This window comes from Papio anubis, chromosome 10, assembly GCF_008728515.1.
Source record: "Papio anubis isolate 15944 chromosome 10, Panubis1.0, whole genome shotgun sequence".
Classification (NCBI taxonomy): domain Eukaryota; kingdom Metazoa; phylum Chordata; class Mammalia; order Primates; family Cercopithecidae; genus Papio; species Papio anubis.
The window spans coordinates 42,977,203-42,993,656 of record NC_044985.1 but is presented as its reverse complement, the minus strand read 5'-3'; the positions used below and the strand labels follow the sequence as shown (position 1 = coordinate 42,993,656).

The window sequence follows — 16,454 nt, the reverse complement described above, 5'->3', positions numbered from 1 at the left end:
TTTTAGGAGAGACGGGGTTTCACTGTATTAACCAGGATGGTCTCAATCTCCTGACCTCGTGATCCGCCTGTCTCGGCCTCCCAAAGTGCTGGGATTACAGGCTTGAATCTTTTTTTTTTTTAAATCATAAGTTTTTTTATTCTGTGATTTTAATTTCATACTTTCTTTTTTTTTTTTTTTTTTTGAGACAGTCTCTCATTCCATCACTCAGGCTGAAGTGCAGTGGTGTGATCTCAGCTCACTGCAACCTCCACCTCCTGGGTTCAAGTGATTCTTGTGCCTCAGCCTCCTGAGTAGCTGGGATTACAGGCGTGCATCACCACACCTGACTAAATTTTGTAGTTTTGGTAGAGACGGGGTTTCACCATGTTGGCCAAGCTGGTCTAAAACTCCTGACCTCAAGTGATCTGCCCTCATTGGCCTCCCAAAGTGCTGGGATTACAGGCATGAGCTACCATGCCTGGCCCAATTTCATATTTTCTTATTGTGAGTATTAATTTGTTAGAAAATTATCCCAAATAATATTTTAGTTCAAGTAGAAACTAGATGTTTTGGCCCACTATTCATAAAATTTTTTCTGTTTTAAGTAACACAGCTATTTAATCTAACTTGTCATTAAATGGACTTTTTCTTCATTATATTAAGTACTCTCTTTTTTAATGATTTCAGAGTGCTAAAAGCTAAGTGTAATATAAAAACCCAAAATAATCAGATTTTAATGAATATAAATAAGTGGAGAAGAGACTGAATAAAACATATTAATTATTTCAGTTAGTGACAGGGATTGTGATTCTTTGATATGATATGGTGAAAGCGTTGAATTTATGGTTTGCCTTATTTAGTCAATTAAAATATCTCCTTAACTATACTTTAACCTGCCAATAAAGAAGCAAATAATTTTAACTGCTTAAGAGCATTTTTAAGTAATGTACTGGCAGGGGTCATGAAATCCTCAAAGAAACTGCTATGAAATACTCCAAAGAAATGTTTTTCAGCCAGTTTTAAGGATACAGCCAACTTTATTAGCCAGGCATGGTGGCACACACTCGTAGCCCCAGCTACTCGGGTGGCTGACGTGGGAGGATCTCTTGAGCCCCAGAGGTTGAGCTGGGCAGTAAGCCATGATTGTACCACTGTACTCCCAGCCTGGGCAACAGAGTGAGACTGCCTCAAAAAAAAAAAAAAAAGAATACAGCCAACTTTAAATTATTGCTACACTGATTATGTGACTTTGCAGTCTAGGATTTCTTAACAATCTGGTTAAGGTAACAGTTTTCTAAAAGCGTTTGGTGTTAACCACATATTTGGAAAATAAAAATAAAAGTCATACATTGCCAGAACTTTACCTACCTTTCTTTTATGATCTATTACATTTATTATAACATTTAACTCTCAAAAGGCAGATTTTTTTTCTCTATGAATACAGGGTGGGGCACCCTTCTTGTTGCAGCAGTGTGCTGCCTGCAATTTGTAGTTACATTGCATAAGACCACGTTGAGATTTCTTTTTTGCATGTAATTCTAGAGCTAGAATGACTAGCAAGTATGTGGCTTGTCATCCTTATTTTTAAAATGAGAAAACAGGGCCTCACAAATATTTTTGCTTAAAGTTAGTAGCAGAGCCGTAGCTGGAATTCATATCCTTTGATTACAAGTATAATGTCCTTTATGTCTTTCTTTCTATGTTGTTTTTCTCAAAAACAGACATCTTTTTACCCCATCTTTCACCACTGCTTTGTTCACACCTGGGAACCACAAGTTTGTGGAACTCTCTTCTTATTGCAAATACCTTTTATTTTTTATCCAGGAAAAAAAATCAATTTCTAGTAGATTTGATCACTTGGACTTCTCTATTTGACACTTCCTTAGCTCTTTTTCATTTTTTGGCCTGGCTTTTTATTACCTCCTCAACTTTCTTATTAACAATCTCTATGTTTTAATTTATATTCATCTTTGTTCCTAATTCTTTTGTATCTTTAAACTCATTCAAGTAGTGACCTAGACTGAAAGAATACTGCAGACACCCTCTGTAGATGAATTACCATGGGATCAACATCTTCAAGTTTTAAGAATTCTTAAGATGAATAGACCTTTCATGTTTTATTAGATTTTATCCTTATATTATGAAAGGAAGAAATACACAGAACGTTCTTAAGAATAATAGAGTTATCAACATTCTAAATCCGAGTTATTCTTTTTACTTGTTTGTCCTGTCAGACTTTTCATAATTTAAAATAATAGAAGGTCTGTAGATAGTCACTTTCTTACACCTCATTTACTTTTTTAAAATTAAAGGCAAGTGGTCAAACTCTAAAAATTAAAAAACTTCATGTCAAAGGAAAAAAGACTAATGAGTCAAAGAAAGGCAAGAAGGTAACTTTAACAGGAGACACTGAAGATGAAGACTCTGCATCTACAAGTAGTTCACTAAAAAGAGGAAACAAAGACCTCAAGAAAAGAAAAATGGAAGAAAACACTTCTATTAACTTGTCAAAACAAGAAAGTTTTACTTCAGTTAAGAAGCCGAAAAGAGATGACTCCAAGGACCTAGCTCTTTGCAGGTATTATTTCCGTTTTCATGCACTGTATATTTCTAATGTCCCATTTTATTTGTTTAGAAACCTCTTACCATATCAAAGCTTCCTTTCTGACAATTTGTGGAAATAAAAAAATGTAAAGCATAAATGTTAAGAAAATGTGTAAGTATAGCAAATGTATTCCTTTATCTTCTTTTAATGTTAATTTGCATTGAGTTTTATTTGAAAGATTATAACTGGGCCTGGCACATTGGCTCACGCCTGAAATCCCAGCACTTTGAGATGTCAAGACAGGCAGGTCACCTGAGGTCAGGAGTTCAAGATCATCCTGGCCAACATGGCAAAACCCTGTCTCTACTAAAAATACAAAAATTAACTGGGTGTAGTGGCATGCACCCGTATTCCCAGCTACTCGAGAGGCTGAGGCAGGAGAATCACTTGAACCCGGGAGGCAGAGGTTGTAGTGAGCTAAGATGGTGCCACTATACTCCAGCCTGGGCAATAGAGCAAGACCCTGTCTCATATATATATAAAATAACTGAAAACTTTTTTAATTAAAAAATAAGACAATTGTAAAGTAGGGATACTGATTTCAATCATTATTTTCTTTAGTATGATTCTGACTGAAATGGAAACTCATGAGGATGCATGGCCTTTTCTACTTCCTGTAAACTTGAAACTTGTTCCTGGTTATAAGAAAGTTATTAAGAAGCCTATGGATTTTTCCACAATTAGAGAGAAACTAAGTAGTGGACAGTAAGTAAATCATTTCAGTTCACTAAATATTTATTGAATACCTGATATATGCTAGGCATATTTGTCGTGAGCCAAAGATATTTTAATCAACAGCAAGATCTAGGCCCTGCCTTTGAGGCAGGTGTGTGTGTGTGTGTGTGTGTATGGTGCACGCACGTGCGTGCACACGCGCGTATTTGGTTAGAGTAGAATGCTGTAGAAGAGAAACCAACTAAAATTATTTAAGAAATTAAAAACCAGTGTAATAGACCTGCTTTTGACATTGAAAGAGCACCACCAACCCAAGCTGAAGGTAAGGAAAAGTATTAGGAGAGCCTCCCAAAGTAAGTAACATATAAGCCGGAATTTGTATTCTGCATCCATGGAGTATCGACCACACGTCACGTGGATTTAACAAAAATTGACTCAAATATTGTTAGATTATTACAATGTAGAAATAGAAGATCTTTGGAAGCTTTACACATTAAGAGCTTTAATGTGAGTTATTGGAGAATACCAAAATTCCATTTATTAAATGTGGGAGAGAAAACTATTATTTGCTCTTCTCTACCGTATTCTCTTTGCAATCCTATTCCAGGAATAAAGTTACTTATTTTGGGAGGCTTTCCTGATACTCATACAACATATATTTTAATTACATTGTTATTATCTAGTATATATTTAGTTCTTCCTATACATTCTTTTGGTGAAAATAACTGTACTCTATGATTTATATTCAATTTAGAAGAGTTAAATAGAACTTATAATGATCTGTGTCCCTCACATATATCAAGTGATTTACTAGGTTGACCAAATGACTAATTTATTTCTTTGGAGGATGAAATAACAGTCGTCTAAAGGTTTATGTCTGTTTTGTTTTATTATTTTTTAATTACAGAAGGGACCTGCCTAAATTCAGGAAGCATTTAAAACCATTAAAATGATTGATTGGTACTTATTGGTTCCAATATGTAAACACTGTTATGTAGATATGGACTAGTTCTTTTGTTTGTTCTTTTTTTTTTTTTTTTTTTTAAGACGGAGTTTCACTCTTGCCCAAGCTGGAGTGCAGTGGTGCATCTCGGCTCACTGCAACCTCCGCCCCACCGGGGTTCAAGCAATTCTCCTGCCTCAGCCTGCCAAGTAGCTGGGATTAGAGGTGCGCGCCACCTCGCCTGGCTAATGTTTTGTATTTTTAGTATAAACGGGGTTTCACCATGTTAGCCAGGCTGGTCTCAAACTCCTGACCTCAGGTGATCCACCCACCTCCACCTCCCAGAGTGCTGGGATTACAGGCGTGAGCCACAATGCCCGGCCTCTTTTGTTTGTTCTATCAAAATAGTCAGTTGTCTAGGTGGATGGCACAATGAAATTTGTAACTAACATGGCCGAGAAAAAGAATTACACATGAAGACTTTACTAGTATTTAAGTTAACTCTTGATTTTAACTTCCATCATCTTCCAATTCCTAGATAAAAGATTAACGTAAACCTCAAAATTGTTAAAACAAATAGGCTTAGAAATATATATATATATAAAATGCTACAAAATCATATGGGCCAGGCGAGGTGGCTCATGCCTGTAATCCCAGCACTTTGGGAGGTGGAGGCAGATGGATCACTTAAAGTCAGGAGTTTGAGACCAGCCTGGCCAATATGGTGAACTCTCGTCTGTACTAAAAGTACAAAAATTAGCTGGGCGTGGTGGTGTATGCTTGTAGTCCCAGCTACTCAGGGATGAGGCACGAGAATCACTTGAAACTGGAGGTGGAGGTTGGAGTGAGCTGAGACCACGCCACTGCACTCCAGCCTGGGCAACAGAGTGAGACTGTCTCAAAAAAAAAAAAAAAAAGCTACCAAATCAGAGCTCCTGTGGGGAAGAGGAAGAGAGAAGGAAACAGTCTGTGTAATCCTGATTGTGATGCCAGCTGTGTGGGAAGCAAAACTCAGTGGATTCAAGCTCCTTGAACTCTCCACTTTGGGTTGTTTGACTAAACTGAAATTAATGAGTTGGAACCAAAACTCACAAACCATGTTTCAAATTTTTAAACTAGAAATTTTTGGAATAGAGGGAGGGGCCTACTTAAATGAATTTTTCTGATTTCCATCAGCTGCCCCTTCCCATAAAGGAAGGACACACATATGAGTTGTATACTTTTTTCACCTAGAATCTCACCTAGAATTCTCTCCTGGATTCCACTCTCCCTAATGTTGATCATTAACCTTTTCTTTGGGTAAGGAACAAAAAGAGAAGTAGTTCTCAAATTAACTTTAAAATATTTTATAAAAATTATTCCCACACATATTGTATGATTCCATTTATATGAAGTATCTAGAATAGATAAATCCATAGAGACAGATAGAAGATTGGTGGTTGCCAGGTGCTAGGAAGAGGGAGGAATGGGGAGTAACTGTTCAATGAGTATGGCATTTCCTTTCAGGGTGATGACAGTGTTTTAGAGGTGACAATAATACAGTGTTGTGACTTAAATGCCACTGAATCATCCACCTTCATATGGTTTATTTTATGTGAATTCCTTAACCTCAACAGTAATAAGCAAATAATTCCTAGGAAAATGGATGAGGTTACCTAAGGGCTGACTTAACTCTGTGAGCACATTACACATAGAGAAATATTCCTTTCATTATCACACAGAAGAAGGGAGTGAAAGGTCATACAAGATATGTCACCAAAGAAATAGAATTCCACTTCGACAAGTTCTCACAGCGTCAGTGCCTCATAGGGTATTTCTCTTTTTTTAATTTTTATTTAAGTTTTTGTGGCTACACAGTAGGTGTATATTTATAGATACACGAGATACAGGCATGCAATGCATAATAATCACATCATGGAAAATTGGGTATTCATCACCTCAAGTATTTGTCCTTTGTGTTGCAAATAATCCAGTTCTACTCTTTTACTTATTTTAAAGTGTACAATTAAACTATTATTGACTATAGTCTCCTTGTTGTGCTATTACCTACTTATTCTTTCCTTCTATTTTTTTGTGCCCAGTAACTATCCCCACCTCCCCACTGCACTTCCCAGCCTCTGGTAACTATCCTTCTACTCTGTTTCCATGAGCTCAATTGTTTTGATTTTTAGATCCCACAAATAAGTAAGAACACATGATGTTTGTCTTTCTGTGCCTGGCTTATTTCACTTAATATAATGACCTCCAATTTGATCCACGTTGTTTCAAATGACAAAATCTCATTCTTTTTTTTATGACTGAATGGTGCTCCATTGTGTTTAAGTATCACATTTTCTTTATCCATTCATCCCTTGATGGACACTTAGATTGCTTCCAAATCTTGGCTGTTGTGAACAGTGCTGCACCAAACGTAGGAGTGCAAATATCTCTTTCATATACTGATCTCCTTTCTTTTGGGTATATATCCAGCAGTGGGATTGCTGGATATCATGGTAGCTCTGTTTTTAGTTTTTTGAGGAACCTACAAACTATTCTTCATAGTGGTTGTACTGATTTACACTCATGGAATATTTTTAATGGTTACATTATTTTAGTATCCAGCTTGTCATAGGTTAGAGTTAACTTAAAATTTGCATTTCTAAAAGCTGTCTTAAAATTTGTTGAATTGGCTTGAGTTGGCTTGAAATGACCATTCCCTTCTTACTAATAAGCTTACGTAGATTCATCCACCTTTCTTTTCTCTTTTCTGTTTTTCTACAGAGAAAGAGAATTGAGCTTATCCCACCAGAAAAGCACAGAAGCCATAGTACTTCTTGTTGAAAGACAGACCCTTGTAATGTTACCTCTAGTAGAGACATAGCATATGCTTATTTTGCTTGTTTGAGTTCGTCATACTCTAATGCTTGGGCAGAAGAGCATATATGAAGAGAAGAGAAATGGGAAATGGGAAAGACTTAACACAGAGCACCATATCTTGGGGTGTATATAAAAGCTACAGGAAAAGTGTAATTTTTATCGTTGCATGGGGAGCATTGACATGATTTCTACTGCAGCTGAGCATTTTCAAATACAGATAATAGGATCCCGCAAGTGATACATTTGGTCAGAGAACTTAATAAACTAGTCAAGTGGGATAGGTCCTGTGACAGAATTGTGTGATACAGGTCAAACAGGAGACGGGTTATGGGGAAAATGCCTGTTAAAATATGTTTTGATCTTCGGAGAAATCTATTTTTCCATTTAACCTGTTCTTTAAATCCAGTATGTTTCAGAACACACAAAAATTTTTAAATGTTCCATTTATAAAAGGGTATCATATATATCAGTTTAAATGCAGTTATCCTAATCATTTTTCTTTCATTGTTACCCTTTATTACCTCTTTCTTTGTTTACAAAACAAATCCACTCTATGAAAGCAATCTCTAATTATGTGTTTTCTTTCAGGTATCCAAACCTTGAAACCTTTGCTCTAGATGTCAGGCTTGTTTTTGACAACTGTGAAACATTTAATGAAGATGATTCTGATATAGGCAGAGCTGGCCACAATATGAGGAAGTATTTTGAAAAAAAGTGGACAGATACTTTCAAAGTGAGCTGAAGTTATAATAATCTCTTTATTTTTTTCCTTTTAAACAAGGACAAATGAGACCAGCAATGTGAACTGTATTTACATAAACGTGCAAGGCACATACATAATGACTTTCTTTTTCCTTAAGATAAGTATAAAAAAAAAAAGTATCAGAAGAATGATACCATTTTTAAAGGCTTCACTCCTACAACAACCAAGGCCCTCGGTTATTGGTTTGTGTGATTTATCAGCTAATTTAGGTAGAACAGGGAAGCACACCCAAAGAATTTTCAAAGGAAGGGGTGTTATAGTGCAATAGCAATTAAAATATATCAAATCGCACTGAATACTCAACACCAGAGCTCTAACGTGGGAAATGGTTCTCCTTTCCCTCTCAATAAATATCTATTTTTCATTTTTTTACTTTGTAGTTTATTTTTTAGTGAATGTATTTAATTTTATGAATTATTTATGATTAAACCACATCCAGAATCTTCGTTTTCTGTGAAAAGGAAGAACTAGAAAATTGCTTTAAATCTTGAAAATACAACAAGGAATGTTTTAAAATATAAAACAAAGCCAAGTTAAACTGTTTACACTGATGTGCTATAAAAGCACCAAAAAGAAACTTTACTGTAGAGTTACAAGTACATTTATATATATATGTTGCTGCATCACTTGTGTAGTTAAATTGTATTTCAAAACAGTGAAAACATTGACATGTATATACTGTTCATTCTTGTTTATATTAAGTCTTGTTTTAAATATGTATTATGTGTATATATTGTTTGCAGACATTATTGTTCATGCCTTAGAGGATTGTAGCATTTTATTTTCGTCTGAAGGTAATGATAGCTATACAGTCTGTACAGTCATTATCCTCTACCAACACTGTGGCGTCTCCTTAATCTTGGTAGTGCCTGCCTTTGAAACAGGGTGTAGGGGATATTAGTTTTCCATTTTTCTATTTTGTTATATAATTTTAAGCCACCAGGGCCTAAATTAAAGTATAATCATTTGTATCCATGTGGAATAAAATTGTGACAATTTCCTACGCACACAGTATTTTTTCATAGAAACATTTCCCTCCCATTTGCCTTGCCTCAGAGATAAATTTAAAAGACATTTGTAACCACTGTGTTTTATCTACTGTGTGTTGTGGTGGCCTGTTGGAGGCAAATAGATCAGAATTTTTTTTGTACCTATGTAAGAGTACTTGAAGTTTTATTTAAAATAAAATGTTGTGGAAAAGGTAGCATTCTTTTTTTTAGGAGTGTTATTTTTCACTATGTATGGCACGGATACAATAAAAGACTTTTACAAACTAATTTTTTAGTTTTTCTTAATATACCTGAAAATATATTCTTTTTTAAAAAGCCAGTTGATTTAAATTTGATTTTTACAGAGACCTAAAGGAGGAACAGTGTGTAGAGTGTGGTTCAAAGAGCACTGGGCTGGGTGGAAGAGGGTGAGTTTAAGTCAAGTGGCCAAACTTCTGTAGCCTGTAAGCCTCACTGGTCTGTAAACTTCTCTGGACCTGGTCTTCTTTCTTATTTCACATTTTCAAGATGAAAATATTAGAATACATTAGATCTTGTTCTGGTCTGAAAAATGCCTCTATGGGTAGCCAAACAACTCAATTGTCAAGAAGAAAAACGGATATATAAATTAGTCTAATAAGACATGTATTTCTTCAAGAATTCAAGAAATATAGTTTGCTGCCCTGCTGGGGGCCGCCAGACTCCAGAGAATCATTGACATACAAGACAGGCCCTGCCTTCATGGAGCTAATAGCCCCTTGAAGTGGGCCTTAGATAATGTCCACTGCTTTTCATCATGAAGAGAGAATAGAAATGTTTTGAAAAAAGTTTTAACTTCACAAAGCTTCAAAGCCACAGAGTATTTTCAGTATCCCTAGATTGTTTGTGAAGACTTACATGAAAATCAGCTGTTATTATGTAAATATGTCAGTTTCTGTTAACCAGATATTGCAGTGATGTCTTAAAGAGGCTGATGTTTAAGCAAAAATGCCTCATAGAGCAGGGAAGAAGGCAGCACCGTGAACAACAGTGTCTGGTTTTTGTGTTTCTACAACTGCCTGATGCTCCATGAGGATTCTTCATGGTGATTTTTTTTTTTACCTTAGAGATTATATATGCTTATGTTAATTTATATTAGATGGTATATAAGGGGCTTGATAATAACATGTCTGGTGCCTGAGGGGCTCATAAATAAGAAAGTACTGAAACACACACACAAAATTTGTTGAGAGTGATAATTTTAAAAATAGGAAAAAAAGGAAGGCTTGGTAAACACTGGCTACTTTGGACTGGTGTCTTCATTGTTATTACTCAGCAGACGTAGCTGTTAAACACTGAGTGGACATAATCCCACGAGGGCTGCGGTTGCAGTAGGTGACAGTGGTTACTATACATATGTGGATCACTTGTTATGTAAGTGACTCATGCACTCCCAGGGCCCTAGGTTGGGCTTATTCTCAATAAAAGCAGTATCATTGTTCTCCTCAAATTAAAAAAAATTATCCTAACTCTCTGCTGTCACATAATTGCCAGTATATATAACATATTTTCATTAAGATAAATTAGGCTTTCACCTGACCCTTCTTCATTTTAGTCCTAACATGCACTGTGAATTATTTACAAACCGGTCTACTTTCAAGTTTAGATTTAGATTATCACTCAAGTGGTGACCCACCAAGGATAACCAAACAATCCACTACTGCTGAACACAGAAGATAATCATCAGTTTGAAACAGTATGTAGACACTAAATTAATATTTGAGTTGTTAACCACAGTGAAAATTAAACAGATGAAAATGTGTCTATAGATACACCTAAAACTCAAAAGAAGTAAATTAGCCATAAATGCAAGGTATTCTTTTTCTTGTTCCAACTCCAAAATAAAATTTTTCACAAGCACCAGTTTTAATCTGAATTATCAAGGATCTAATCTGTCTGTAGTACCTTAATGTAACCCTCCATGCTCCTTCTCTTTTCCAGCCCCTCAATCCCCATAGTCTATAGGGAAATTCAAAATTCTGTTCCTTTAGCTTTCTCCCGTTAAACACTCCTCAACAAGGAAATCTGCTGTCAAGACATTTATTCATAATTGTACATTTAATTTATGAGCTACCTCTTTCAAGGTTATTTGCATTTCAAATATCTCCATTTGAGAAATGAAAGAGGTTTGTGTCTTGCTAAAAGAATTTTATTTCAACAAGGAGAATAAAAGAGGTATTTTATTTTAATTTATTTTATTTTTGAGATACAGTCTTGCTCGATTGCCCAGGCTGGAGTGCAGTGGTGTGATCATAGCTCACTGCAGCTTCTACCTCCCAGGTTCAAGTGATTCTTGTGCCTCAGCTTCCTGAGTAGCTGGGACTACAGGCATGTGCCACCACACCTGACTAATTTCTGTATTTTCAGTAGTGATGGGAGTTTCACCATATTGACCAGGCTGTTCTCAAACTCCTGACCTCAGATGATCTGCCTGCCTCAGCCTCCCAAAGTGCTGGGATTACAGACATAAGCCACTAAAATTTTTTCTTTTCTTTTCTTTTTTTTTTTTGAGATGGAGTCTCACTCTGTCACCCAGACTGGAGGACAGTGGCACAATCTCTGCTCACTGCAAGCTCTGCCTCCTACGTTCATGCCATTCTCCTGCTTCAGCCTCCTGAGTACCTGGGACTACAGGTGTCCGCCACCATGCCTGGCTAATTTTTGTATTTTTAATAGAGACGGGGTTTCACCGTGTTAGCCAGGGTAGTCTTGATCTGCTGACCTCGTGATCCGCCCGCCTCGGCCTCCCAGAGTGCTGGGATTACAGGCGTGAGCCACTGCACCCGGCCGAGCCACTAAAATTTTCTTTCCACAAGGATGTGACTTTAAAAAATAGGGAAATGAATAGAATCTTATCTTCTAGGAATCTTGCTTCAACAAGATCTCTTAGACTTGCTTTGGCCACATTACAACTCTACCAAAAAAAGGAATTTTTTAAACCTCAACCAATTGAGGTAATTAGTTCCTTTCTTCAATTCATGGCACACTCTTTACATTATTCTTGCAAAGCCCCTCTTTGTTACTTTTTTTGTTTTATTCTTCAGTTCATCTCCACCTTCCCCCATATACAACTACTTAAAATACGCCTTTCCAGATGACCCTTTATGTATTTATTTAGCAATATGTTTCTTCGTATGATATGAAAAATACATATGTACACAGTGGTTTTTAGACATATCAGTTGCATTATGCTATCAATCTTATTGTTTTTAAATTCTGTTTCTGTTTCTTTTTAGTTGAAAAAATGTATAACTCTAGTTCATTGGTTTTGATTGCTATAAGGTATTCCATCAGAGGCATACACCACATTTTACTTCCAAGTTTCTCTAGAAACGAAAAACCTAGGTTGCCTGCAACTCATTGTCACTGCAAATAATACTGCAGTGATTTTTTTAATACATAGACTTGTATATGGAATCCAGTTTCCAAAATATCCCCAAGTGATCCGTGCCTTCTAGTATTCATGCCCATGTATACTCCCTTTCCACATTGTATCAGGGTTAATCTTTGTGACCAACATAATATGGCATAGTGATAGCTGGTGAATTCCCAGACTAAGCCATAAAATAACACTGTTGCTTCTGCCTTGTTCTCTTGGATTACTTGTTCTCTTGGATTACTTGTTCTGGGCAAAACCAGCCACTATGTTATGAGGATGCTCTAGCAGCCAAGCCCTATGGAGCAGCCAATAGCTACCACCAACTTACCAGCCCTGTGACTGAGGCATCTTAGAAGTGGATCCTTCAGCCCAAGTTATACATTCAGATGACTGGAGCCCCAGGCAACATCTCGACTGAAACTTCATAAGCAACCCTGAGCCAGAACTACCCAGCTAACCCACTCCTGACTTCTTGACCCACAGAAACTATGAGATAATAAATGTTTATTGTTGGTTTAAATACTCCGTTTTGAGTAATTTGTTATCTGGCAATAGATAACTAATATCCTAAGGTAAGAGTTTCTCTAGGATCTACATGGGGGAGTATGCCCTGATTGTTAGGTCTGTACTTGCTGAACTTGCCATCATAGTGCCATGCTACTCTCCAGACGACTGCACCAGTTTAGCCTCCTACCATCAACAGAAGAGGGCTCTTTCTCCCTACCGCCCAACCAGTGCTCAATATTTGGACTCTTTTTTCCTAACAACTTATTATAGATTTTGAATTTTGAAAAGTATTAAACATTTCTTACTATTATTATTATACTTTAAATTCTGAGATACAAGTGCAAAATGTACAGGTTTGTTACACAGGTATTCACATAGTGCCATGGTGGTTTGCTGCACCCATCAAACCGTCACCTACGTTAGGTATTCCTCCTAATGCTGTCCCTCCCGTAGTCCCCCACCCCGACAGGCACCAGTGTGTGATGTTCCCCTCCCTATGTCCATGTGTTCTCATTGTTCAACTTCCACTTACAAGTGAGAACATGCAGTGTTTGGTTTTCTGTTCCTGTGTTAGTTTTCTGAGAATGATGATTTCCAGCTTCATTGATGTCCCTGCAAAGGACATGAACTCATCCTTTTTTATGGCTGCATAGTATTCCATGGTGTTTATGTGCCACATTTTCTTTATCCAGTCTATCTTTGATGGGCATATGAGTTGATTCCAAGTCTTTGCTATTGTGAACAGTGCTGCAATAAACATACATGTCCAAGTGTCTTTATAGTAGAATGATTTATAATCCTTTGGGTATATACCCAGTAATGGGATTGCTGGTTCAAATGGTATTCCTGGTTCTAGATCCTTGAGGAATCGCCACACTGTCTTCTACAGTGATTGAACTAATTTACACTCCCACCAACAGTGTAAAAGCATTCCTATTTCTCCACATCCTCTCCAGCGTCTGTTTGCTGACTTTTTAATGATCGCCATTCTAACTGGCATGAAATGATACCTCACTGTGGTTTTGATTTGCATTTCTCTGATGACCCGTGATGATGAGCTTTTTTTCATGTTTGTTGGCTGCATAAATGTCTTCTTCTGAGAAGTGTCTGTTCATATCCTTTGCCCACTTTTTGATGGGGTTGTTTGTTTTTTTCTTATAAATTTGTTTAAGTTCTTTGGAGATTCTGGATAGTAGCCCTTTGTCAGATGGCTAGATTGCAAAAATCTTCTCCCATTATGGAGGTTGCCTGTTCACTCTGATGATAGTTTCTTTTGCTGTGCAGAAGCTCTTTAGTTTAATTAAGTCCTATTTGTCAATTTTGTCTTTTGTTGCCATTGCTTTTGGTGTTTTAGTCGTGAAGTCTTTGCCCATGCCTGTGTCCTGAATGGTATTGCCTAGGTTTTGTTCTAGGGTTTTTATGGCTTTAGGTCTTACATTTAAGTCTTCAATCCATCTTGAGTTAATTTTTGCATAAGTTGTAAGGAAGGGGCCCAGTTTCAGTTTTCTGCATATGGCTAGCCACTTTTCCCAACACCATTTATTAAATAGGGAATCCTTTCCCTGTTGCTTGTTTTTGTCAGGTTTGTCAAAGATCAGATGGTTGTAGATGTGTGGCATTATTTCTGAGGCCTCTGTTCTGTTCCATTGCTCTATATATCTGTTTTCATACCAGCACCATGCTGTTTTGGTTACCATAGCCTCATAGTATAGTTTGAAGTCAGGTAGTGTGATGCCTCCAGCTTTGTTCTTTTTGCTTAGGATTGTCTTGGCTATACAGGCTCTTTTTTGGTTCCATATGAAATTTAAAGTAGTTTTTTCTAATTCTGTGAAAAAAGTCAATGGTAGCTTGATGGGGATGGCATTGAATCTATAAATTACTTTGGGCAGCATGGCCATTTTCACAATATTGATTCTTCCTGTCCATGAGTATGGAATGTTTTTCCATTTGTTTGTGTCCTCTCATTTCCTTGAGCAGTATCAAGCATTTTTTTTCTAGTCACATGAACAGCTTTAATTTTCATTTACCTTTTTGTAGTTTTTATCTTATGTAGACATAGCTTAACCCTATCTGCTTTCTAGACTGTAGAAACTGCCCCAAATTTTACTTTCAGCGAGTGATATTCAGGAGATGGAACATTCGCATTTGCTGTGGTTAGCTGGAAAGACTGATGGTGCTAAAGAAAAAGCTCAGGTAGGTATACAGAGGTTCCTAGAAAGTAGAGATTTTAGGTAAGACTGGGGCTAACAGATGTTTGAGTTACCGTAGCAAAAGAAGTATTTATAGGTGTGCTAGATGGGCAGTTGGCTAAATCCAAGGTGAAAGGAAAAAGCTCATTGCACCTTCACTGAAAGAATTTTGCACCTTAGCATTTAAATCCATGGAAGGCAGTGGCAAAATCACTATATGATATCCATTTGTAGTTTCTCTTCCTTAGCCATACACATGAAGATTAGCTAGGCTGTTCTCATTAGACGCCTAAAGAAAAAAGCATTATAGGTATACCATAAATTGTGCATAGTTCATTCTTTAAATGTTTTTTAAATTTAAAACCTTTTTTCGCCGGGTGCAATGGCTCACGCCTGTAATCCCAGCAATTTGGGAGGCCAAGGTGGGCAGGTCACCTGAGGCCAGGAGTTCCAGACCAGCCTGGCCAACATGGCAAAACCCCATCTCTACTAAAAAATACAAAAATTAGCCAGGCGTGATAGTACACACCTGTAGTCCCAGCTACTGGGGAGGCTGAGGCAGGAGAATCACTTGAACACAGGAGAACGATGTTGCAGTGAGCCAAGATCGTACCACTGCACTCCAGCCTGGGCAACAGAGTGAAGCTCTGTCCCACAGAGTGAGGTTCTGTCCCAAATAAATAAATAAAATAAAACCTTTTTTTAAAATCAAGTATTAAGCTGGACTTGAAAGAATATCCTTATTGTCTCTGAACAGACTCCTCGTTACGTCCCTTAGTAAAAATAGCCCTAATAATCATGGTAGTGGCTATCAAAAGAATGTGGTTGAATCTTGAAAAGGGATTCAGTAGTAAATGAAAAAGAGAAATAAGGCTTATTCCCATTTGGGAATAGATCTTGGGCAGAGGTAAAAGGAAAGCTCTGACTTCAGTAGGCCATTAAAAACGAGTGAGGCATTCACATGACACAGATTTGCATGGAGACAGTAGAAGGCCTGGAGAGGCTATAGACTTAGTCTAGTCACTTTTCTAATCTCCAGATATTTTCACAGCTTTTTCAAGATTGCATTCAGCATTCATGATGCACTTTTATGACTATCTTCATTGTGCTGAATCTCAAATTCTTTTGAATAGAGAAGTGACTTTTTTGAAACAAAGATTCTACCCAACCATTAAAACATATTATGTACATCTATGTAAATATTAGTAAATTAAGTCGAAAGGCTGGATATAGTATAGAATGTATAGTATTTCTGTAAAATATATTGTACTTAGCTTTGAGAAAATTCTGAAGGGGATGTATGTATGTATTTAAATGTTAACTTTTTCCTCTAGTTGGTAGAATTTGGGAAAACTAATGTTATCTTCCTTATCTGTATATAATATGTCTGCAGCCAATGTGCATTGTTTGCTTTTTAAACATTTAAAAAATCTTTTACAACCAAGTAGGGTCAATTTAGCTAGTAGATATAACTGGTGAATTTACTAAAAAATGTCATTTAAGGATTAAAATTGATACGACATTACG

At 36.8% G+C, this 16,454-nt stretch overlaps 1 protein-coding gene across 37 annotated transcripts in view; it reads left to right on the top strand.

Annotated features, from left to right (window-relative positions):
* BAZ2B (bromodomain adjacent to zinc finger domain 2B) overlaps positions 1 to 12,751 on the top strand; it is a 407,614-nt gene extending 394,863 nt beyond the window's left edge. For 30 of the 37 annotated variants that reach the window (XM_031651777.1, XM_031651775.1, XM_031651781.1 and 27 more), the window contains 4 exons: positions 2,295 to 2,560; positions 3,149 to 3,292; positions 7,650 to 7,794; positions 12,492 to 12,751. In XM_031651777.1, coding sequence (XP_031507637.1) covers positions 2,295 to 2,560; positions 3,149 to 3,292; positions 7,650 to 7,794; positions 12,492 to 12,584 — 648 coding nt within the window. In that variant the 3' untranslated portion in view covers positions 12,585 to 12,751. Of the gene's footprint in view, positions 1 to 2,294; positions 2,561 to 3,148; positions 3,293 to 7,649; positions 9,102 to 10,458; positions 11,047 to 12,491 lie in introns of those variants that run through there. The other 7 variants (XM_031651800.1, XM_031651804.1, XM_031651799.1 and 4 more) reach the window with 4 other exon arrangements.
* The last annotated feature ends 3,703 nt before the right edge of the window (positions 12,752 to 16,454 follow it).